This window comes from Oncorhynchus keta, chromosome 7 (assembly GCF_023373465.1).
Source record: "Oncorhynchus keta strain PuntledgeMale-10-30-2019 chromosome 7, Oket_V2, whole genome shotgun sequence".
Taxonomy (NCBI): Eukaryota; Metazoa; Chordata; class Actinopteri; order Salmoniformes; family Salmonidae; genus Oncorhynchus; species Oncorhynchus keta.
In genome coordinates, this window is record NC_068427.1 from 55,119,242 (window position 1) to 55,145,690 (window position 26,449).

At 45.9% G+C, this 26,449-nt stretch overlaps 1 protein-coding gene across 1 annotated transcript in view; it reads right to left on the reverse strand.

Moving 5' to 3' along the window:
• The window catches only part of myo10l3 (myosin X, like 3), a 298,563-nt gene that overhangs the window by 51,844 nt on the left and 220,270 nt on the right, over positions 1 to 26,449 (reverse strand). Inside the window, 10 exon segments of the mRNA XM_052523285.1 lie at positions 478 to 522; positions 524 to 692; positions 2,302 to 2,599; positions 4,383 to 4,506; positions 12,719 to 12,876; positions 13,267 to 13,455; positions 14,652 to 14,850; positions 14,957 to 15,050; positions 19,237 to 19,332; positions 22,190 to 22,433. Of these exon segments, the coding sequence (XP_052379245.1) occupies positions 478 to 522; positions 524 to 692; positions 2,302 to 2,599; positions 4,383 to 4,506; positions 12,719 to 12,876; positions 13,267 to 13,455; positions 14,652 to 14,850; positions 14,957 to 15,050; positions 19,237 to 19,332; positions 22,190 to 22,433 (1,616 nt within the window).

Consider the following 26,449-nt stretch of genomic DNA (forward strand, 5'->3'; position numbering starts at 1 on the left):
TCCTTTCTCTTTCAGAACCCCTCCTAAAACCCCACCTGTTTGGTTCTGGTTGTTGTCAGTGACTCTTTGTTAGTTGATATTTCTCTTTCAGAACCCCTCCTAAAACCCCACCTGTTTGGTTCTGGTTGTTGTCAGTGACTCTTTGTTAGTTGCCCTTTCTCTTTCAGAACCCTTCCTAAAACCCCACCTGTTTGGTTCTGGTTGTTGTCAGTGACTCTTTGTTAGTTGATATTTCTCTTTCAGAACCCCTCCTAAAACCCCACCTGTTTGGTTCTGGTTGTTGTCAGTGACTCTTTGTTAGTTGTCCTTTCTCTTTCAGAACCCGTCCTAAAACCCCACCTGTTTGGTTCTGGTTGTTCAACTCTTTGTTAGTTTTTTTCAGAACCCCTTCCTGTTTGGTTCTGGTTGTTGTCAGTCTCTTTGTCTGATTTCTCTTTCAGAACTATCTGTTTTTGGTTGGGGAACATGAAAAGTTACCTCTCCAGCGGTGGTGTGACTCTTTGAGTTGATGGAGATCTTGTTAGGATCCTCCTCCGTGGCAGTAGACCGTAGTCGTCATTTCCTGCCTGGTCAGTAAGGCTACGATCTCCTCCTGAGACGGTACGAAGTCCCTGACCTTGGTCCTCTTCAGAGACTCACCTATGAAATGAGCAAACATGTCCACCTCTGTTCCAGGAAACTGCTCCTTCACCCTGGAGAAGAACAGACAGAGGGTCACGGAGGTGTAGACGATGAGCAAATCAACGTTACCGATGTCATACTGTCCAGTTTACCCTGGAGAAGAACAGACAGAGGGTCACGGAGGTGTAGACGATGAGCAAATCAACGTTACCGATGTCATACTGTCCAGTTTACCCATCCATACAAATCAATCACAGAACATATGTCTGTTTGTATTAGACGCTATAGGGACACTTTCTGCTTGTGACTGTAATTTAATTGAAGGGACCATGTGCAAATAAAAACCCATTTCAGACAGTGAAATATGTTTCCACCAGAGTTAGGTAAACACAGCTTTTCATCCACACTCCCTTACTAAATACACAGCAGTATAACAAATGCAGGACAGATCCACACTTTGACCTCCATGGAGCAGGATTTAAAGTCCCTAGTGATTTAATTAAAGGTAGAGAGGAGGGAATTCCATTTCCTGATGCCTGAGGTGGACAACATGGACTGTTTGTTCGTTGAGGAATAACAGTGTCCTCTAGCTTGTGGAGGTCCGGCTGACTCCTCTGTTTTGTTCAGAGCTTAATATGACAAAACCTTTCAGAGGTGGGGCTGCAACATTATCGATGATCTCATAAACTAGACAGACATCTGAGAAAAAGTCAGTTGTCCAAATTGAACAGATTGTACTTGGTGAGAATATCCCAGTGACAGTAATGATGTGACTTCCTGTCCAGGATCTTAAGTACTTGTTTCCACAGGGATCGAAGGGGTTTAACTGATGTTTAATTGGCTGCCGATACAATTGGACAGGTGTCAGAAAATCATTGTATGCGAATCCATCTTGGCTGCCTCTGTCGAGAGAGTTCCTGATGTCATGAAGATGTGTACGAAGACTATTCTGTATATATTTGATGTGTTTTTACAGTTTAAAGTAGGGTCTAGGATAACACCCAGATATTTAAGTACATAGCTACCATTTTCCCCCCACATTGAGGCTGTAGTGGTTGAACCTTTTAGCCACTTTCGACAATGATAGCGTTAGTTTGCTTGCCACTTCATCAGCATTTCTTCCATGTGTATAAATAACTATCATCCACGGCCTGGTAGAGACTAAATAACAAAGGGCCCAGGATTGACCCCTGTGGTACTCCCATAGTGTGGTCCCTTGGTGATGGTAGGTCACATTGCATCCGGTCAACTCAATCCATTCTAAAACACTTGATGAGATGTTGAAGTTGGACAGCTTGGAGACGAGGACATTGTGGTAAACAGTGTCAAAGAGATTTTCTGAGGAGAACTGCACCGACAACACCCCCTTTGTCCAGCTTGGCCTTGTTCACCTCTAGGAGATAATAACATACTGGTCTCTGTTGAGTGGTTCACCCTGAACCCAAACTGGCCTTGTTCACCTCTAGGAGACAGTAACATGGGGGGGGGCATAGGGTAGAGATGGGGGTTCTCCACCCTTTAAGGTGGAACTGGAGGTAAATAAAGTACCCTTTAAGGTGGAACTGGAGGTAAATAAAGTACCCTTTAAGGTGGAACTGCAGGTAAATAAAGTACCCTTTAAGGTGGAACTGCAGGTAAATAAAGTACCCTTTAAGGTGGAACTGGAGGTAAATAAAGTACCCTTTAAGGTGGAACTTGAGGTAGCGCAGGATGCCCCGGCTGGGCAGGAAGGTACAGCTCATACAGGTGAGGAGGTGCCAGTGGGCGCGATTGGCCGAGCTGTTGGGCTGAGGCACGTGATTGGTCTGCTTGATGAGCTGACAGTAGACCTCGTCTCTGAGCAGGCGTAGGTCGTGGCAGGTCTGGAGGATGCCCTGGATGATCGGCACGGGGTCAGACACAGACTCCATCTCCTGCAGAGAGTTGAAGATCTTCACTGCCTCGTCCTGCAGGCTGGCATAGCCCTTCTCCTTATGGACTGGGGGGGGGGGGGGGACAGAGAGAGGGGAGACTTCATTAACAAAAAGCATGGCGAGAGAAAGCCACAGGGCTTCATACATTTTATTTCTGTCAACCAGAATGAATGGTAAAACTGCACTGTTGTAGTAGAAGTCCGTGGAGGGTGAAAGAGGTTGTAGAAATCCGTGGAGGGTTAAAGAGGTTGTAGAAGTCTGTGGAGGGTGAAAGAGGTTGTAGAAGTCCGTGGAGGGTGAAAGAGGTTGTAGAAGTCCGTGGAGGGTGAAAGAGGTTGTAGAAGTCCGTGGAGGGTGAAAGAGGTTGTAGAAGTCCGTGGAGGGTGAAAGAGGTTATAGAAGTCCGTGGAGGGTGAAAGAGGTTGTAGAAGTCCGTGGAGGGTGAAAGAGGTTGTAGAAGTCCGTGGAGGGTGAAAGAGGTTGTAGAAGTCCGTGGAGGGTGAAAGAGGTTGTAGAAGTCCGTGGAGGGTGAAAGAGGTTGTAGAAGTCCGTGGAGGGTGAAAGAGGTTGTAGAAGTCCGTGGAGGGTGAAAGAGGTTGTAGAAGTCCGTGGAGGGTGAAAGAGGTTGTAGAAGTCCGTGGAGGGTGAAAGAGGTTGTAGAAGTCCGTGGAGGGTGAAAGAGGTTGTAGAAGTCCGTGGAGGGTGAAAGAGGTTGTAGAAGTCCGTGGAGGGTGAAAGAGGTTGTAGAAGTCCGTGGAGGGTGAAAGAGGTTGTAGAAGTCCGTGGAGGGTGAAAGAGGTTGTAGAAGTCCGTGGTGGGTGAAAGAGGTTGTAGAAGTCCGTGGTGGGTGAAAGAGGTTGTAGAAGTCCGTGGAGGGTGAAAGAGGTTGTAGAAGTCCGTGGAGGGTGAAAGAGGTTGTAGAAGTCCGTGGAGGGTTAAAGAGGTTGTAGAAGTCCGTGGAGGGTGAAAGAGGTTGTAGCTGTCCGTGGAGGGTGAAAGAGGTTGTAGAAGTCCGTGGAGGGTGAAAGAGGTTGTAGAAGTCCGTGGAGGGTGAAAGAGGTTGTAGAAGTCCGTGGAGGGTGAAAGAGGTTGTAGAAGTCCGTGGAGGGTGAAAGAGCTTGTAGAAGTCCGTGGAGGGTGAAGGAGGTTGTAGAAGTCCGTGGAGGGTGAAGAGGTTGTAGAAGTCCGTGGAGGGTGAAAGAGGTTGTAGAAGTCCGTGGAGGGTGAAAGAGGTTGTAGAAGTCCGTGGAGGGTGAAAGAGGTTGTAGAAGTCCGTGGAGGGTGAAAGAGGTTGTAGAAGTCCGTGGAGGGTGAAAGAGGCTGTAGAAGTCCGTGGAGGGTGAAAGAGGCTGTAGAAGTCCGTGGAGGGTGAAAGAGGCTGTAGAAGTCAGTGGAGGGTGAAAGAGGCTGTAGAAGTCCGTGGAGGGTGAAAGCGGTTGTAGAAGTTCGTGGAGGGTGAAAGAGGTTGTAGAAGTCCGTGGAGGGTGAAAGAGGTTGTAGAAGTCCGTGGAGGGTGAAAGAGGTTATAGAAGTCCGTGGAGGGTGAAAGAGGTTGTAGAAGTCCGTGGAGGGTTAAAGAGGTTGTAGAAGTCCGTGGAGGGTGAAAGAGGTTGTAGAAGTCCGTGGAGGGTGAAAGAGGTTGTAGAAGTCCGTGGAGGGTGAAAGAGGTTGTAGAAGTCCGTGGAGGGTGAAAGAGGTTATAGAAGTCCGTGGAGGGTGAAAGAGGTTGTAGAAGTCCGTGGAGGGTTAAAGAGGTTGTAGAAGTCCGTGGAGGGTTAAAGAGGTTGTAGAAGTCCGTGGAGGGTAAAATAGGTAGTTAATAATTGGGTTAAAGCAGTAATAACTCACGGTGGATGTTGACCTCCCCATAAGGCAGAGGAAGCAGGGGGGAGTGGAGGGGGTGCTGGGTATATCTGAGGATAGGGTTCCTCCAATACGTCTGTTCTACAGCTTCCACGTTCAGACTGCTCTCCTGGGGGGGGATACACAGGGGTCAGGGGTTAGGAGTCAGAGGTCTTAATTCATTATACTTAGGAGGGTGCTTACAGTGCATTCGGATAGTATTCAGACCCCATGACTTTTTACACATTTTGTCAGGTTACAGCCTTATTCTAAAATGGATTATATTGGGTTTTTTTGCTCATCAATCTACCCACAATACCCCATAATGACATCACAATACCCCATAATGACATCACAATACCCCATAATGACATCACAATACCCGTAATGACATCACAATACCCCATAATGACAAAGCAATTTTTTTTAATTAAAAATAAAAATGGAAGTATTCAGACCATTTACTCAGTACTTTTGTTGAAGCACCTTTGGCAGCGATTACAGCCTCGAGTCTTCTTGGGTATGACGTTACAAACTTGGCACACTTGTATTTGGGGATTTTATCCCATTCTTCTCTGCAGATCCTCTCAAGCTCTGTCAGGTTGGATGGGGAGTGTCGCTGCACAGCTATTTTCTGTTCTCTCCAGAGATGTTTGATCGGGTTCAAGTCTGGGCTCTGGCTGGGCCACTCAAGGACATTTAGAGACGTGTCCCGATGCCACTCCTATGTGATCTTGGCTGTGTGCTTAGGGTTGTTGTCCTGTTGGAAAGTGAACCTTCGACCCAGTCTGAGAACCTGAGCGCTCTGGAGCAGGTTTTCATCAAGGATCTCAGTACTTTGCTCTGTTCATCCTTCCCATGATCCCGACTAGTCTCCCAGTCCCTGCAGCTGAAAAACATCCCCACAGCATGATGCTGCCACCACCATGCTTCACCGTAGGGATGGTGCCAGGTTTCCTCCAGACGTGACGCTTGGCATTCAGGCCAAAGAGTTCAATCTTGGTTTCATCAGACCAGAGAGTCTTGTTTCTCATGGTCAGAGTCCTTCAGGTGCCTTTTGGCAAACTCCAAGCGGGCTGTCATGTGCCTTTTACTGAGGAGTGGCATCCGTCTGGCCACTCGACCATAAAGGCCTGATTGGTGGAGTGCTGCAGAGATGGTTGTCCTTCTGGAAGGTTCTCCCATCTCCACAGAGGAACTATGGAACTCAATACAGGCAAAGGGTCTGAATACTTATGTAAATAAGGTATTGCTGTTTTAAATTTTTTTTTTTATACATTTGCAAACATTTCTAAAAACCTGTCTTCAGTGTCATTATGGGGTATTGTGTGTAGATTGATATATATTTTTTAAAAATGTTTTCATCCATTTTAGAATAAGGCTGTAACATAACATAAAATGTGGAAAAAGTCAAGGGGTCTGAATACTTTCCGAATGCCCTGTATAATTGTGCTGTTAAACACTTGTAATGAACATGTGCATTTTGAATATCCCGACACCCACGGTCACCGTTGTCCAGCACCCCTGGAGCAATTTGGGTGCCTTATTTAAAGGCAGAGCAACAGGTTTCCACGCTCTAACCACGAGGCCGCCCCACTCCTGCGGAGTTGACAAAGACACCATAAACAGATCTGGGACCAGACTAGCATCTCGTGACTTGTCACGAGACAATATTCAAGTCAACACTCCGTATGACAATAAAAAATAAATAAATACATTTTAAAAAGTGATAGTTTCATGGTACTATTGGAGCAGGACAGGACCAATCACAGGACAGAAGAACTGAATGAACAGAAGAAACGCCTGGAACACACATTGTAGTGATGTACTGGGCCCTGCACACTGTGTGACTGTACAGGCCCCATTTAGTACCTCACTACAGTGTGACTGTACTGGCCCCGTTTAGTACCTCACTACAGTGTGACTGTACAGGCCCAGTTTAGTACCTCACTACACTACAGTGTGACTGTACTGGCCCAGTTTAGTACCTCACTACACTACAGTGTGACTATACAGGCCCAGTCTAGTACCTCACTTCACTACAGTGTGACTGTACTGGCCCAGTTTAGTACCTCACTACAGTGTGACTGTACAGGCCCAGTTTAGTACCTCACTACAGTGTGACTGTACAGGCCCCATTTAGTACCTCACTACAGTGTGACTGTACAGGCCCCATTTAGTACCTCACTACAGTGTGACTGTACTGGCCCAGTTTAGTACATCACTACAGTGTGACTGTACAGGCCCAGTTTAGTACCTCACTACAGTGTGACTGTACAGGCCCAGTTTAGTACATCACTACAGTGTGACTGTACAGGCCCAGTTTAGTACCTCACTACAGTGTGACTGTACAGGCCCAGTTTAGTACCTCACTACAGTGTGACTGTACAGGCCCAGTTTAGTACCTCACTACACTACAGTGTGACTGTACAGGCCCAGTTTAGTACCTCACTACAGTGTGACTGTACAGGCCCAGTTTAGTACCTCACTACAGTGTGACTGTACAGGCCCAGTTTAGTACATCACTACAGTGTGACTGTACAGGCCCAGTTTAGTACCTCACTACAGTGTGACTGTACAGGCCCAGTTTAGTACCTCACTACAGTGTGACTGTACAGGCCCAGTTTAGTACCTCACTACACTACAGTGTGACTGTACAGGCCCAGTTTAGTACCTCACTACAGTGTGACTGTACAGGCCCAGTTTAGTACCTCACTACACTACAGTGTGACTGTACAGGCCCAGTTTAGTACCTCACTACACTACAGTGTGACTGTACAGGCCCAGTTTAGTACCTCACTACAGTGTGACTGTACAGGCCCAGTTTAGTACCTCACTTCACTACAGTGTGACTGTACAGGCCCAGTTTAGTACCTCACTACACTACAGTGTGACTGTACAGGCCCAGTTTAGTACCTCACTACAGTGTGACTGTACAGGCCCAGTTTAGTACCTCACCTCACTACAGTGTGACTGTACAGGCCCAGTTTAGTACCTCACTTCACTACAGTGTACAGGCCCAGTTTAGTACCTCACTACAGTGTGACTGTACAGGCCCAGTTTAGAACCTCACCTCACTACTTTGTGACTGTACAGGCCCAGTTTAGTACCTCACTACAGTGTGACTGTACAGGCCCAGTTTAGTACCTCACTACACTACAGTGTGACTGTACTGGCCCAGTTTAGTACCTCACTACACTACAGTGTGACTGTACAGGCCCAGTTTAGTACCTCACTACACTACAGTGTGACTGTACAGGCCCAGTTTAGTACCTCACTACACTACAGTGTGACTGTACAGGCCCAGTTTAGTACCTCACTACACTACAGTGTGACTGTACAGGCCCAGTTTAGTACCTCACTACAGTGTGACTGTACAGGCCCAGTTTAGTACCTCACTACACTACAGTGTGACTGTACTGGCCCAGTTTAGTACCTCACTACACTACAGTGTGACTGTACTGGCCCAGTTTAGTACCTCACTACACTACAGTGTGACTGTACAGGCCCAGTTTAGTACCTCACTACAGTGTGACTGTACAGGCCCAGTTTAGTACCTCACTACACTACAGTGTGACTGTACTGGCCCAGTTTAGTACCTCACTACACTACAGTGTGACTGTACTGGCCCAGTTTAGTACCTCACTTCACTACAGTGTGACTGTACAGGCCCAGTTTAGAACCTCACCTCACTACTTTGTGACTGTACAGGCCTAGTCTAGTACCTCACTACAGTACACTGTACAGGCCCAGTTTAGTACCTCACTTCACTACAGTGTGACTGTACAGGCCCAGTTTAGAACCTCACCTCACTACTTTGTGACTGTACAGGCCTAGTCTAGTACCTCACTTCACTACAGTGTACAGGCCCAGTTTAGTACCTCACTTCACTACAGTGTGACTGTACAGGCCCAGTTTAGTACCTCACTACACTACAGTGTGACTGTACAGGCCCAGTTTAGAACCTCACTTCACTACATTGTGACTGTACAGGCCTAGTCTAGTACCTCACTACAGTGTGACTGTACAGGCCCAGTTTAGTACCTCACTACAGTGTGACTGTACAGGCCCAGTTTAGTACCTCACTACAGTGTGACTGTACAGGCCCAGTTTAGTACCTCACTACAGTGTGACTGTACTGGCCCAGTTTAGTACATCACTACAGTGTGACTGTACTGGCCCAGTTTAGTACCTCACTACAGTGTGACTGTACTGGCCCAGTTTAGTACCTCACTACAGTGTGACTGTACTGGCCCAGTTTAGTACATCACTACAGTGTGACTGTACTGGCCCAGTTTAGTACATCACTACAGTGTGACTGTACAGGCCCAGTTTAGTACCTCACTACAGTGTGACTGTACAGGCCCAGTTTAGTACCTCACTACAGTGTGACTGTACAAGCCCAGTTTAGTACATCACTACACTACAGTGTGACTGTACAGGCCCAGTTTAGTACCTCACTACAGTGTGACTGTACAGGCCCAGTTTAGTACCTCACTACAGTGTGACTGTACAGGCCCAGTTTAGTACCTCACTACACTACAGTGTGACTGTACAGGCCCAGTTTAGTACCTCACTACAGTGTGACTGTACTGGCCCAGTTTAGTACCTCACTACAGTGTGACTGTACAGGCCCAGTTTAGTACCTCACTACAGTGTGACTGTACAGGCCCAGTTTAGTACCTCACTACAGTGTGACTGTACAGGCCCAGTTTAGTACCTCACTACAGTGTGACTGTACAGGCCCAGTTTAGTACCTCACTACAGTGTGACTGTACAGGCCCAGTTTAGTACCTCACTACAGTGTGACTGTACTGGCCCAGTTTAGTACCTCACTACAGTGTGACTGTACAGGCCCAGTTTAGTACCTCACTACACTACAGTGTGACTGTACAGGCCCAGTTTAGTACCTCACTACAGTGTGACTGTACAGGCCCAGTTTAGTACCTCACTACACTACAGTGTGACTGTACAGGCCCAGTTTAGTACCTCACTACAGTGTGACTGTACAGGCCCAGTTTAGTACCTCACTACAGTGTGACTGTACAGGCCCAGTTTAGTACCTCACTACACTACAGTGTGACTGTACAGGCCCAGTTTAGTACCTCACTACAGTGTGACTGTACAGGCCCAGTTTAGTACCTCACTACAGTGTGACTGTACAGGCCCAGTTTAGTACCTCACTACAGTGTGACTGTACAGGCCCAGTTTAGTACCTCACTACAGTGTGACTGTACAGGCCCAGTTTAGTACCTCACTACACTACAGTGTGACTGTACAGGCCCAGTTTAGTACCTCACTACAGTGTGACTGTACAGGCCCAGTTTAGTACCTCACTACAGTGTGACTGTACAGGCCCAGTTTAGTACCTCACTACAGTGTGACTGTACTGGCCCAGTTTAGTACATCACTACAGTGTGACTGTACAGGCCCAGTTTAGTACATCACTACAGTGTGACTGTACAGGCCCAGTTTAGTACCTCACTACAGTGTGACTGTACATGCCCAGTTTAGTACCTCACTACAGTGTGACTGTACAGGCCCAGTTTAGTACCTCACTTCACTACAGTGTGACTGTACAGGCCCAGTTTAGTACCTCACTACAGTGTGACTGTACAGGCCCAGTTTAGTACCTCACTACACTACAGTGTGACTGTACAGGCCCAGTTTAGTACCTCACTACAGTGTGACTGTACAGGCCCAGTTTAGTACCTCACTTCACTACAGTGTGACTGTACAGGCCCAGTTTAGTACCTCACTACACTACAGTGTGACTGTACAGGCCCAGTTTAGTACCTCACTACTGTGTGACTGTACAGGCCCCATTTAGTACCTCACTACTGTGTGACTGTACAGGCCCCATTTAGTACCTCACTACACTACAGTGTGACTGTACAGGACCAGTTTAGTACCTCACTACAGTGTGACTGTACAGGCCCAGTTTAGTACCTCACTTCACTACAGTGTACAGGCCCAGTTTAGTACCTCACTACAGTGTGACTGTACAGGCCCAGTTTAGAACCTCACCTCACTACTTTGTGACTGTACAGGCCCAGTTTAGTACCTCACTACACTACAGTGTGACTGTACAGGCCCAGTTTAGTACCTCACTACACTACAGTGTGACTGTACAGGCCCAGTTTAGTACCTCACTACAGTGTGACTGTACAGGCCCAGTTTAGTACATCACTACAGTGTGACTGTACAGGCCCAGTTTAGTACCTCACTACAGTGTGACTGTACAGGCCCAGTTTAGTACCTCACTACAGTGTGACTGTACAGGCCCAGTTTAGTACATCACTACAGTGTGACTGTACAGGCCCAGTTTAGTACATCACTACAGTGTGACTGTACAGGCCCAGTTTAGTACCTCACTACACTACAGTGTGACTGTACAGGCCCAGTTTAGTACCTCACTTCACTACAGTGTGACTGTACAGGCCCAGTTTAGAACCTCACCTCACTACTTTGTGACTGTACAGGCCTAGTCTAGTACCTCACTTCACTACAGTGTACAGGCCCAGTTTAGTACCTCACTTCACTACAGTGTGACTGTACAGGCCCAGTTTAGTACCTCACTACAGTGTGACTGTACAGGCCCAGTTTAGAACCTCACTACACTACAGTGTGACTGTACAGGCCCAGTTTAGAACCTCACCTCACTACAGTGTGACTGTACAGGCCCAGTTTAGTACCTCACTTCACTACAGTGTGACTGTACAGGCCCAGTTTAGAACCTCACCTCACTACAGTGTGACTGTACAGGCCCAGTTTAGTACCTCACTACACTACAGTGTGACTGTACAGGCCCAGTTTAGTACCTCACTACACTACAGTGTGACTGTACAGGCCCAGTTTAGAACCTCACCTCACTACTTTGTGACTGTACAGGCCCAGTTTAGTACCTCACCTCACTACAGTGTGACTGTACAGGCCCAGTTTAGTACCTCACTACACTACAGTGTGACTGTACAGGCCCAGTTTAGTACCTCACTACAGTGTGACTGTACAGGCCCAGTTTAGTACCTCACTACAGTGTGACTGTACTGGCCCAGTTTAGTACCTCACTACAGTGTGACTGTACAGGCCCAGTTTAGTACCTCACTACACTACAGTGTGACTGTACAGGCCCAGTTTAGTACCTCACTTCACTACAGTGTGACTGTACAGGCCCAGTTTAGTACCTCACTACAGTGTGACTGTACTGGCCCAGTTTAGTACCTCACTACACTACAGTGTGACTGTACAGGCCCAGTTTAGAACCTCACCTCACTACTTTGTGACTGTACAGGCCCAGTTTAGTACCTCACTACACTTTGTGACTGTACAGGCCCAGTTTAGTACCTCACTACTTTGTGACTGTACAGGCCCAGTCTAGTACCTCACTACTTTGTGACTGTACAGGCCCAGTCTAGTACCTCACTACTTTGTGACTGTACTGGCCCAGTTTAGTACCTCACTACACTACAGTGTGACTGTACAGGCCCAGTTTAGAACCTCACCTCACTACTTTGTGACTGTACAGGCCCAGTCTAGTACCTCACTACTTTGTGACTGTACAGGCCCAGTTTAGTACCTCACTACACTACAGTGTGACTGTACAGGCCCCGTCTAGTACCTCACTACAGTGTGACTGTGTGTCCCTGCTGGCCATAAGCAGAGGCTGCAACGGTAAATGACGCCACAGCTAGGACTGGTCTCGGATCTGGACAAATGTAACTAGACTGGTCTCGGATGTGGACAAATGTAACTAGACTGGTCTCGGATCTGGACAAATGTAACTAGACTGGTCTCGGATCTGGACAAATGTAACTAGACTGGTCTCGGATCTGGACAAATGTAACTAGACTGGTCTCGGATCTGGACAAATGTAACTAGACTGGTCTCAGATCTGGACAAATGTAACTAGACTGGTCTCAGGTCTGGACAATTGTAACTAGACTGGTCTCAGGTCTGGACAAATGTAACTAGACTGGTCTCAGGTCTGGACAAATGTAACTAGACTGGTCTCAGATCTGGACAAATGTAACTAGACTGGTCTCAGGTCTGGACAAATGTAACTAGACTGGTCTCAGATCTGGACAATTGTAACTAGACTGGTCTCAGGTCTGGACAATTGTAACTAGACTGGTCTCAGGTCTGGACAATTGTAACTAGACTGGTCTCAGGTCTGTCTGTGCCGTCTTGCCAAACACGCATCAATGATATAGAAGTTGGCAAGACAAAACAAACAGATCTGGAACCAGGCTAAAATGCAAATTCATCTGACATAAAATGACCATGTCAGTATGAAGGCTGGTGATTGGTTGACTGGCAGTATGCAGGCTGGTGATTGGCTGTACCTTGATGTCCCTGATGAGTTGCTGTGTGGGTGTCTCTATGGGAACCTTGCTGTCGACAGCCCCCTGTATGGCCGACGCCCAGCGCATAGCCTCGTTCAGTAGTTTGGTGTAGAGGTGGTACGAGTGTTTACGTCCGTGGACGATGATGTTCCAGTAACCTGGGGGTATAGAATAGTCAGAGTGATTCAAGGAGCATTGACATCGTGCGATAGCACATCAATCTCAGGTGGGATTACAGACAGAGTATTGTATGGTCGACAGACACACATTAATCTTTACCATGACTGACTGAAATGCATTAGCCTGGTCCCAGATGTATTTTCTGCTGTCTTGCCAACTTTCATGGTCTTTGTCACTAATAGGAACTGTCAAGATGGCACAAACAGACCTGGGACCAGGCTAGAAATGCAACGCGCAGCACAGGCCACTACTCTCCCAGTCTGCATCCCAAAATGGCACCCTATTCTCTAAATAGGACACTTCTTTTGAGCAGAGCCCTATGGCACTATGAAAGGGAAAAGGGTGCCACATTCTCAGTCTCTACCTACCGGTGTCCTTGAAGACCTTCTCGTCGGGCTGGACCACAGAGCAGAGACTGTTGAGGACCAGGGTCCCCAGCTTGGACACACTGCGCTCTGAAGACTTGTAGTAGTCCAGAGAGTTAGAGGTCAATACAAACCATCTCTTCTTCAGCTTCAGACTAGTGCTCTTAGCCCTTATCTCCTTGTGAAGCCAACCTGGGAAGAGAGACAGAAGGACACTAAGGAATTGTCCAGTACTGAGAACAGACAAAATATTAAAAAATATTAAATATATATCAAAATGTAAAAAAATATTAGTTGTTAAATGTTCATGATGGAAAATATGTCCAAAGTTTGTTTTGACTGTTTTCTACATTGTAGAATAAAAGTGAAGACATGAAAACTATGAAATAACACATATGGAATCATGTAGTAACCAAAAAAGTGTTAAACAAATCAACATGTATTTTAGATTTGAGATTCTTCAAAGTAGACGCCCTTTGCCTTGACAGCTTTGCACACTCTTGGCATTCTCTCAACCAGCTTCATGACCTGGAATGCTGTTCCAACAGTCTTGAAGGAGTTCCCACATGTGCTGCGCCCTTCGTCTGCGGTCAAACTCATCCCAAACGGGTTGAGGTCGGGTGATTGTTGAGGTCAGGTCATCTGACACAGCACTCCATCACTCTCCTTCTTGGTCAAATAGCCCTTACACAGACTCTAGGTCTGTTTTGGGTCATTGTCCTGTTGAAAAACAAATTAGTCCCACGAAGCACAAACCAGATGGAATGGTGTATCACTGCAGAATGCTGGTTAAGTGTGCCTTGAATTCTAAATAAATCACAGACATTGTCACCAGCAAAGCACCCCCACACCTCTTCCTCCATGCTTCACTGTGGGAACCACACTTACGGTGATCATCCGTTCACCGACTCTGTTTCTTACAAAGACACTCGTCAGACCAAAGGACAGATTGCCACCGGTCTAATGTCCATTGCTCGTGTTTCTTGGCCCAAGCAAGTCTGTTCTTCTTATTGGTGTCCTTTAGTAGTGGTTTCTTTGCAGCAATTTGACCATGAAGGTCTGATTCACAGTCTCCTCAGCTGTTACTTGAACTCTGAAGCATTTATTTGGGCTGCAATCCGAGGTAAAGTTAATTGCTGATTTCTGAGGCTGGTAACTAATGAACTTATCCTCTGCAGCAGAGGTAACCCTGGGTCTTAATTTCCTGTGGCGGTCCTCATGAGAGAAAGTTTCATCGTAGCGCTTGATGGTTTTTGCACTTCAAAAACGTTCAAAGTTCTTGTATATCACCCTACCTTGACACAACACAACTGATTGGCTCAAACGCATAAAAAAATATAAAAATTCCACAAATGAACTGTGACGTACAGGTACTGTACATCACTAACCTCTGACGAAGAACTCCTGCCCGTCTATCCTGGCGTCTCCTTTAGGTTTCTGCAGCAGGCCGATCCAGTGGTGCATCTCTTCAGGCATCTCAGTGTTGCAGTGGATCACACGGTTAGCAGTGATGATGACAAACGAGTTGGGTCTGTCAGGATTGTCTGACGCGCACACAGAGTCGATCAGTCCAACATCCACAGTTCCCTGTGGTGAAATTTACAGTTCAGAACATTGTCATGTAGTCAGTCAACGTGAACACTGCTGTAACTCGTAGAGATCGATAGATGTGATGGAGGAGGTTAGTACTGACCACAGCGTTCTTGGGGTCGGCCTGCTCATGGTTCATCTCCATCAGCTGGTCTGGACTGGCACTGTGGACACGACTCAGCACGTTGAACCAGCCACTGGAGGGAGAGAGGTAAGGATTCCACAGAGCAATACACTGGTGGACCACTAGGGGTAATATAACACTGGTGGACCACTAGGGGTAATATAACACTGGTGGACCACTAGGGGTAATATAACACTGGTGGACCACTAGGGGTAATATAACACTGGTGGACCACTAGGGGTAATATAACACTGGTGGACCACTAGGGGTAATATAACACTGGTGGACCACTAGGGGTAATATAACACTGGTGGACCACTAGGGGTAATACAACACTGGTGGACCACTAGGGGTAATATAACACTGGTGGACCACTAGGGGTAATATAACACTGGGGGACCACTAGGGGTAATATAACATCTATACAACACTGGTGGACCACTAGGGGTAATATAACACTGGTGGACCACTAGGGGTAATACAACACTGGTGGACCACTAGGGGTAATATAACACTGGGGGACCACTAGGGGTAATACAACACTGGTGGACCACTAGGGGTAATACAACACTGGGGGACCACTAGGGGTAATATAACACTGGTGGACCACTAGGGGTAATATAACACTGGGGGACCACTAGGGGTAATATAACACTGGGGGACCACTAGGGGTAATATAACACTGGTGGACCACTAGGGGTAATATAACACTGGTGGACCACTAGGGGTAATATAACACTGGTGGACCACTAGGGGTAATATAACACTGGTGGACCACTAGAGGTAATATAACACTGGTGGACCACTAGGGGTAATATAACACTGGGGGACCACTAGGGGTAATATAACACTGGTGGACCACTAGGGGTAATATAACACTGGTGGACCACTAGGGGTAATATAACACTGGGGGACCACTAGGGGTAATATAACACTGGTGGACCACTAGGGGTAATACAACACTGGTGGACCACTAGGGGTAATATAACACTGGTGGACCACTAGGGGTAATACAACATCTATACAACACTGGTGGACCACTAGGGGTAATACAACACTGGGGGACCACTAGGGGTAATATAACACTGGGGGACCACTAGGGGTAATATAACACTGGTGGACCACTAGGGGTAATATAACACTGGGGGACCACTAGGGGTAATATAACACTGGTGGACCACTAGGGGTAATATAACACTGGTGGACCACTAGGGGTAATATAACACTGGTGGACCACTAGGGGTAATATAACACTGGTGGACCACTAGGGGTAATATAACACTGGTGGACCACTAGAGGTAATATAACACTGGTGGACCACTAGGGGTAATATAACACTGGGGGACCACTAGGGGTAATATAACACTGGTGGACCACTAGGGGTAATATAACACTGGTGGACCACTAGGGGTAATATAACACTGGGGGACCACTAGGGGTAATATAACACTGGTGGACCACTAGGGGTAATACAACACTGGTGGACCACTAGGGGTAATATAACACTGGTGGACCACTAGGGGTAATACAACATCTATACAACACTGGTGGACCACTAGGGGTAATACAACACTGGTGGACCACTAGGGGTAATACAACACTGGTGAACCACTAGGGGTAATATAACACTGGTGAACCACTAGGGGTAATACAACACTGGTGGACCACTAGGGGTAATATAACACTGGTGAACCACTAGGGGTAATACAACACTGGTGGACCACTAGGGGTAATACAACACTGGTGGACCACTAGGGGTAATATAACACTGGGGGACCACTAGGGGTAATACAACACTGGTGGACCACTAGGGGTAATATAACACTGGTGGACCACTAGGGGTAATATAACACTGGTGGACCACTAGAGGTAATATAACACTGGTGGACCACTAGGGGTAATATAACACTGGGGGACCACTAGGGGTAATATAACACTGGTGGACCACTAGGGGTAATATAACACTGGTGGACCACTAGGGGTAATATAACACTGGGGGACCACTAGGGGTAATATAACACTGGTGGACCACTAGGGGTAATACAACACTGGTGGACCACTAGGGGTAATATAACACTGGTGGACCACTAGGGGTAATACAACATCTATACAACACTGGTGGACCACTAGGGGTAATACAACACTGGGGGACCACTAGGGGTAATATAACACTGGTGGACCACTAGGGGTAATATAACACTGGTGGACCACTAGGGGTAATACAACACTGGTGGACCACTAGGGGTAATACAACACTGGTGGACCACTAGGGGTAATACAACACTGGTGGACCACTAGGGGTAATACAACACTGGTGGACCACTAGGGTTAATACAACACTGGTGGACCACTAGGGTTAATACAACACTGGTGGACCACTAGGGTAATACAACACTGGTGGACCACTAGGGGTAATACAACACTGGTGGACCACTAGGGGTAATACAACACTGGTGGACCACTAGGGGTAATACAACACTGGTGGACCACTAGGGGTAATATAACACTGGTGGACCACTAGGGGTAATATAACACTGGTGGACCACTAGGGGTAATATAACACTGGTGGACCACTAGGGGTAATACAACACTGGTGGACCACTAGGGGTAATATAACACTGGTGGACCACTAGGGGTAATACAACACTGGTGGACCACTAGGGGTAATACAACACTGGTGGACCACTAGGGTAATACAACACTGGTGGACCACTAGGGGTAATATAACACTGGTGGACCACTAGGGGTAATACAACACTGGTGGACCACTAGGGGTAATACAACACTGGTGGACCACTAGGGGTAATACAACACTGGTGGACCACTAGGGGTAATACAACACTGGTGGACCACTAGGGGTAATATAACACTGGTGGACCACTAGGGGTAATATAACACTGGTGGACCACTAGGGGTAATACAACACTGGTGGACCACTAGGGGTAATACAACACTGGTGGACCACTAGGGGTAATACAACACTGGTGGACCACTAGGGGACAGAAGAGGGCTAGACTCTGGACAGAAGAGGGCTAGACTCTGGACAGAAGAGGGCTAGACTCTGGACAGAAGAGGGCTAGACTCTGGACAGAAGAGGGCTAGACTCTGGACAGAAGAGGGCTAGACTCTGGACAGAAGAGGGCTAGACTCTGGACAGAAGAGGGCTAGACTCTGGACAGAAGAGGGCTAGACTCTGGACAGAAGAGGGCTAGACTCTGGACAGAAGAGGGCTAGACTCTGGACAGAAGAGGGCTAGACTCTGGACAGAAGACTCTGGACAGGCTAGACTCTGGACAGAAGAGGGCTAGACTCTGGACAGAAGAGGGCTAGACTCTGGACAGAAGAGGGCTAGACTCTGGACAGAAGAGGGCTAGACTCTGGACAGAGGAGGGCTAGACTCTGGACAGAGGAGGGCTAGACTCTGGACAGAGGAGGAAGACTCTGGAGGGCTAGACTCTGGACAGAGGGAGGGCTAGACTCTGGACAGAAGAGGGCTAGACTCTGGACAGAAGAGGGCTAGACTCTGGACAGAAGAGGGCTAGACTCTGGACAGAAGAGGGCTAGACTCTGGACAGAAGAGGGCTAGACTCTGGACAGAAGAGGGCTAGACTCTGGACAGAAGAGGGCTAGACTCTGGACAGAAGAGGGCTAGACTCTGGACAGAAGAGGGCTAGACTCTGGACAGAAGAGGGCTAGACTCTGGACAGAAGAGGGCTAGACTCTGGACAGAAGAGGGCTAGACTCTGGACAGAAGAGGGCTAGACTCTGGACAGAAGAGGGCTAGACTCTAGACTCTGGACAGAAGAGGGCTAGACTCTGGACAGAAGAGGGCTAGACTCTGGACAGAAGAGGGCTAGACTCTGGACAGAAGAGGGCTAGACTCTGGACAGAAGAGGGCTAGACTCTGGACAGAAGAGGGCTAGACTCTGGACAGAAGAGGGCTAGACTCTGGACAGAAGAGGGCTAGACTCTGGACAGAAGAGGGCTAGACTCTGGACAGAGGAAGACTCTGGACAGAGGGGCTAGACTCTGGACAGAAGAGGGCTAGACTCTGGACAGAAGAGGGCTAGACTCTGGACAGAAGAGGGCTAGACTCTGGACAGAAGAGGGCTAGACTCTGGACAGAAGAGGGCTAGACTCTGGACAGAAGAGGGCTAGACTCTGGACAGAAGAGGGCTAGACTCTGGACAGAAGAGGGCTAGACTCTGGACAGAAGAGGGCTAGACTCTGGACAGAAGAGGGCTAGAGTCTGAACATACCTGGCATCTTCAGGAGTCTCTGCATAAATGTGGTAGGTTCTCTCTTCAGTCACGATGTTCAAAGCATTCTCTTTGGCATGGTTATCCACTATGTCCCTGTAGACAGCAGGATAGGACACCACTGTGATTATTATTATTTGACCCTGCTGGTCATTTAGGACAGCCAGAAGAGGACTGGCTACCCCTCAGAGCCTGGTTCCTCTCTAGGTTTCTTCCTAGGTTTTGGCCTTTCTAGGGAGTTTTTCCTAGCCACCGTGCTTCTACACCTGCATTGCTTGCTGTTTGGGGTTTTAGGCTGGGTTTCTGTACAGCACTTTGAGATATCAGCTGATGTACGAAGGGCTATATAAATACTTTTGATTAGTAATGTATTAATCTAGTAATGTATTAATCTAGTAATGTATTAATCTAGTAATGTACCAGTCTAGTAATGTATTAATCTCGTAATGTATTAATCTAGTAATGTATTAATCTAGTAATGTATTAATCTAGTAATGTACTAATCTAGTAATGTACTAATCTCGCAATGTATTAATCTCGTAATGTATTAATCTAGTAATGTATTAATCTCGTAATGTATTAATCTCGTAATGTATTAATCTAGTAATGTATTAATCTAGTAATGTATTAATCTAGTAATGTACTAATCTAGTAATGTACTCATCTAGTAATGTATTCATCTAGTAATGTATTCATCTAATAATGTATTCATCTAATAATGTATTCATCTAGTAATGTATTCATCTAATAATGTATTCATCTAATAATGTATTCATCTAATAATGTATTCATCTAGTAATGTATTCATCTAGTAATGTATTCATCTAATAATGTATTCATCTAGTAATGTATTCATCTAGTAATGTATTCATCCAGTAATGTATTCATCTAATAATGTATTCATCTAGTAATGTATTCATCTAGTAATGTATTCATCCAGTAATGTATTCATCTAATAATGTATTCATCTAATAATGTATTCATCTAGTAATGTATTCATCTAGTAATGTATTCATCTAGTAATGTATTCATCTAATAATGTATTCATCTAGTAATGTATTCATCTAGTAATGTATTCATCTAGTAATGTATTCATCTAGTAATGTATTCATCTAATAATGTATTCATCTAGTAATGTATTCATCCAGTAATGTATTCATCTAGTAATGTATTCATCTAATAATGTATTCATCTAGTAATGTATTCATCTAGTAATGTATTCATCTAGTAATGTATTCATCTAGTAATGTATTCATCTAGTAATGTATTCATCCAATAATGTATTAATCTAGTAATGTATTAATCTAGTAATGTACTAATCTAGTAATGTATTAATCTAATAATGTATTAATCTAGTAATGTATTAATCTAGTAATGTATTAATCTAGTAATGTATTCATCTAATAATGTATTCATCTAGTAATGTATTCATCTAGTAATGTATTAATCTAGTAATGTATTCATCTAATAATGTATTCATCTAGTAATGTATTAATCTAGTAATGTATTAATCTAGTAATGTACTAATCTAATAATGTATTAATCTAGTAATGTATTCATGTAATAATGTATTAATCTAGTAATGTATTAATCTAGTAATGTATTAATCTATTAATGTATTAATCTAGTAATGTATTCATCTAATAATGTATTAATCTATTAATGTATTAATCTAGTAATGTATTAATCTATTAATGTATTAATCTAGTAATGTATTCATCTAATAATGTATTAATCTAGTAATGTATTCATCTAGTAATGTATTCATCTATTAATGTATTAATCTAGTAATGTATTCATCTAATAATGTATTAATCTAGTAATGTATTCATCTAATAATGTATTAATCTAGTAATGTATTCATCTAATAATGTATTAATCTAGTAATGTATTCATCCAGTAATGTATTCATCCAATAATGTATTCATCTAGTAATGTACTAATCTAGTAATGTATTAATCTAGTAATGTATTCATCTAATAATGTATTAATCTAGTAATGTATTAATCTAGTAATGTATTAATCTAGTAATGTATTAATCTAGTAAAGTACCAGTCTAGTAATGAATTAATCTAGTATTGTATTAATCTAGTAATGTATTAATCTAGTAATGTACCAGTCTAGTATTGTATTAATCTAGTAATGTATTAATCTAGTAATGTATTCATCCAGTAATGTATTCATCCAGTAATGTATTCATCTAGTAATGTATTCATCTAGTAATGTACTAATCTAGTAATGTATTCATCTAGTAATGTATTCATCTAGTAATGTACTAATCTAGAAACGTACTAATCTAGAAACGTACTAATCTAGAAACGTACTAATCTAGAAACGTACTAATCTAGTAATGTACTAATCTAGTAATGTATTCATCCAGTAATGTATTCAGCTAATAACGTATTCAGCTAATAATGTATTAATCTAGTAATGTATTAATCTAGTAATGTATTAATCTAGTAATGTATTAATCTAATAATGTATTAATCTAGTAATGTATTCAGCTAATAATGTATTCAGCTAATAATGTATTAATCTACTAATGTATTAATCTAGTAATGTATTAATCTAGTAATGTATTAATCTAGTAATGTATTCATCTAGTAATGTATTAATCTAGTAATGTATTCAGCTAATAATGTATTCAGCTAATAATGTATTAATCTACTAATGTATTAATCTAGTAATGTATTAATCTAGTAATGTATTCAGCTAGTAATGTATAAGATGAATTTTTGCCAGAGTTCTAAAAAGTAAAATCAGGAGAAGAGAAACTATAACTGGAAAGAACATGGCTGTGTTTACACAGGCAGCCCAATTCTGATCTTTTCACTAATTGTTCTTTAGACCAGTTGAAGCAGATCTGATGTGATCAGAATCTGTCTGCCTGTGTGAATGGAGCCTTGGAGGTGAACGTTAGCCTGTTTCATCAGATGTGGGAGTAGATTCTTACCTGGCGGAGCGGATGTCCACGGTCCCCTTCAGTTTCTCCTCGCTGTCGCTCTCAAAGTACATGAGTTTATCGTCTCTCAGTACGAACCAGCGCAGCTTCCAGTTCCGTCTGGACAGAGTAGACATGCCACCTCCCTTCTTATACAGCCAGCCACTCTTCAGACTGTCCTGCTTAGCCCTGAACCACATGAAGGTTTCGTCCTTCAACACACACCACCTCCGTCGCCACGGGATCATCAGTCCACCTGGAGAACGGGGGGGTTATCTACCAACTAATATACACTGCTCAAAAAAAATAAAGGGAGCACTTAAACAACACAATGTAACTCCAAGTCAATCACACTTCTGTGAAATCAAACTGTCCCCTTAGGAAGCAACACTGATTGACAATAAATGTCACATGCTGTTGTGCAAATGGAATAGACAACAGGTAGAAAGTATAGGCAATTAGCAAGACACCCCCAATAAAGGAGTGGTTCTGCAGGTGGTGACCACAGACCACTTCTCAGTTCCTATGCTTCCTGGCTGATGTTTTGGTCACTTTTGAATGCTGGCGGTGCTTTCACTCTAGTGGTAGCATGAGACGGAGTCTACAACCCACACAAGTGGCTCAGGTAGTGCAGCTCATCCAGGATGGAGCATCAATGCGAGCTGTGGCAAGAAGTTTTGCTGTGTCTGTCAGCGTAGTGTCCAGAGCATGGAGGCGCTACCAGGAGACAGGCCAGTACATCAGGAGACGTGAAGGAGGCCGTAGGAGGGCAACAACCCAGCAGCAGGACCGCTACCTCCGCCTTTGTGCAAGGAAGAGCAGGAGGAGCACTGCCCTGTAAAATGACCTCCAGCAGGCCACAAATGTGCATGTGTCTGCTCAAATGGTCAGAAACAGACTCCATGAGGGTGGTATGAGGACCCGACGTTCACAGGTGGGGGTTGTGCTTACAGCCCAACACTGTGCAGGACGTTTGGCATTTTCCAGAGAACACCAAGATTGGCAAATTCGCCACTGGCGCCCTGTGCTCTTCACGGATGAAAGCAGGTTCACACTGAGCACATGTGACAGACGTGACAGAGTCTGGAGACGCCGTGGAGAACGTTCTGCTGCCTGCAACATCCTCCAGCATAACCGGTTTGGCGGTGGGTCAGTCATGGTGTGGGATGGCATTTCTTTGGGGGGCCGCACAGCCCTCCATGTGCTCGCCAAAGGTAGCCTTACTGCCATTAGGTACCGAGATGAGATCCTCAGACCCCTTGTGAGACCATATGCTGGTGCGGTTGGCCCTGGGTTCCTCCTAATGCAAGACAATGCTAGACTTCATGTGGCTGGAGTGTGTCAGCAGTTCCTGCAAGAGGAAGGCATTGATGCTATGGACTGGCCCGCCCGTTCCCCAGACCTGAATCCAATTGAGCACATCTGGGACATCATGTCTCGCTCCATCCACCAACGCCACGTTGCACCACAGACTGTCCAGGAGTTGGCAGATGCTTTAGTCCAGGTCTGGGAGGAGATCCCTCAGGAGACCATCCGCCACCTCATCAGGAGCATGCCCAGGCGTTGTAGGGAGGTCATACAGGCACGTGGAGGCCACACACACTACTGAGCCTCATTTTGACTTGTTTTAAGGACATAACATCAAAGTTGGATCAGCCTGTAGTGTGGTTTTCCACTTTAATTTTGAGTGTGACTCCAAATCCAAGCCTCCATGGGTTGATACATTTGATTCCCATTGATAGTTTTTGTGTGATTTTGTTGTCAGCACATTCAACTATGTAAAGAAAAAAGTATTTCATAAGAATATTTCATTCATTCAGATCTAGGATGTGTTATTTTAGTGTTCCCTTTATTTTTTTGAGCAGTGTATATACAATATGTATAATAATAATATATAATATAATAATGTATTTAGAAAGCCCTTTTTGACATCAGCAGTGTTTTACACTGGTTTATACAGAGAGATGTGGAGAGAAAGACAGACAATGATGATTAATGACAATAAATGTTGCAGTCTTTGCAGAATGTAGACTGTTAAAGGAAGAGATTCATAGGCGATAACACAAGATACCACTCTCTGGTGGTATACCAGCCAGCCAGAGGACTTACTGGTCTGCTAACGTGCTAACCCTACAAGCCCACCAGAGGAGTTACTGGTCTGCTAACGTGCTAACCCTACCAGCCCGCCAGAGGAGTTACTGGTATGCTAACCTGCTAACCCTACCAGCCAGCCAGAGGAGTTACTGGTATGCTAACGTGCTAACCCTACCAGCCAGCCAGAGGAGTTACTGGTCTGCTAATGTGCTAACCCTACCAGCCAGCCAGAGGACTTACTGGTATGCTAACGTGCTAACCCTACCAGCCAGCCAGAGGACTTACTGGTATGCTAACGTGCTAACCCTACAAGCCCACCAGAGGAGTTACTGGTCTGCTAACGTGCTAACCCTACCAGCCCGCCAGAGGAGTTACTGGTCTGCTAACGTGCTAACCCTACCAGCCAGCCAGAGGACTTACTGGTATGCTAACGTGCTAACCCTACAAGCCCACCAGAGGAGTTACTGGTATGCTAACTTGCTAACCCTACCAGCCCGCCAGAGGAGTTACTGGTCTGCTAACGTGCTAACACTACCAGCCAGCCAGAGGAGTTACTGGTCTGCTAACGTGCTAACCCTACCAGCCCGCCGGAGGAGTTACTGGTCTGCTAACGTGCTAACCCTACCAGCCAGCCAGAGGACTTACTGGTATGCTAACGTGCTAACCCTACAAGCCCACCAGAGGAGTTACTGGTCTGCTAACGTGCTAACCCTACCAGCCCGCCAGAGGACTTACTGGTATGCTAACGTGCTAACCCTACCAGCCCGCCAGAGGAGTTACTGGTCTGCTAACGTGCTAACCCTACCAGCCAGCCAGAGGACTTACTGGTATGCTAACGTGCTAACCCTACAAGCCCACCAGAGGAGTTACTGGTATGCTAACTTGCTAACCCTACCAGCCCGCCAGAGGAGTTACTGGTCTGCTAACGTGCTAACACTACCAGCCAGCCAGAGGAGTTACTGGTCTGCTAACGTGCTAACCCTACCAGCCCGCCGGAGGAGTTACTGGTCTGCTAACGTGCTAACCCTACCAGCCAGCCAGAGGACTTACTGGTATGCTAACGTGCTAACCCTACAAGCCCACCAGAGGAGTTACTGGTCTGCTAACGTGCTAACCCTACCAGCCCGCCAGAGGAGTTACTGGTCTGCTAACGTGCTAACCCTACCAGCCAGCCAGAGGACTTACTGGTATGCTAACGTGCTAACCCTACAAGCCCACCAGAGGAGTTACTGGAATGCTAACGTGCTAACCCTACCAGCCCGCCAGAGGAGTTACTGGTCTGCTAACGTGCTAACCCTACAAGCCCACCAGAGGAGTTACTGGTATGCTAACGTGCTAACCCTACAAGCCCACCAGAGGAGTTACTGGTATGCTAACTTGCTAACCCTACCAGCCCGCCAGAGGAGTTACTGGTCTGCTAACGTGCTAACCCTACCAGCCAGCCAGAGGAGTTACTGGAATGCTAACGTGCTAACCCTACCAGCCCGCCAGAGGAGTTACTGGTCTGCTAACGTGCTAACCCTACAAGCCCACCAGAGGAGTTACTGGTATGCTAACTTGCTAACCCTACCAGCCCGCCAGAGGAGTTACTGGTCTGCTAACGTGCTAACCCTACCAGCCAGCCAGAGGAGTTACTGGTATGCTAACGTGCTAACCCTAACCAGCCCGCCAGAGGAGTTACTGGTCTGCTAACGTGCTAACCCTACCAGCCAGCCAGAGGACTTACTGGTATGCTAACGTGCTAACCCTACAAGCCAGCCAGAGGACTTACTGGTATGCTAACGTGCTAACCCTACAAGCCCACCAGAGGAGTTACTGGTCTGCTAACGTGCTAACCCTACCAGCCCGCCAGAGGAGTTACTGGTCTGCTAACGTGCTAACCCTACCAGCCCGCCAGAGGAGTTACTGGTCTGCTAACGTGCTAACCCTACCAGCCAGCCAGAGGACTTACTGGTATGCTAACGTGCTAACCCTACAAGCCCACCAGAGGAGTTACTGGAATGCTAACGTGCTAACCCTACCAGCCCGCCAGAGGAGTTACTGGTCTGCTAACGTGCTAACCCTACAAGCCCACCAGAGGAGTTACTGGTATGCTAACTTGCTAACCCTACCAGCCCGCCAGAGGAGTTACTGGTCTGCTAACGTGCTAACCCTACCAGCCAGCCAGAAGAGTTACTG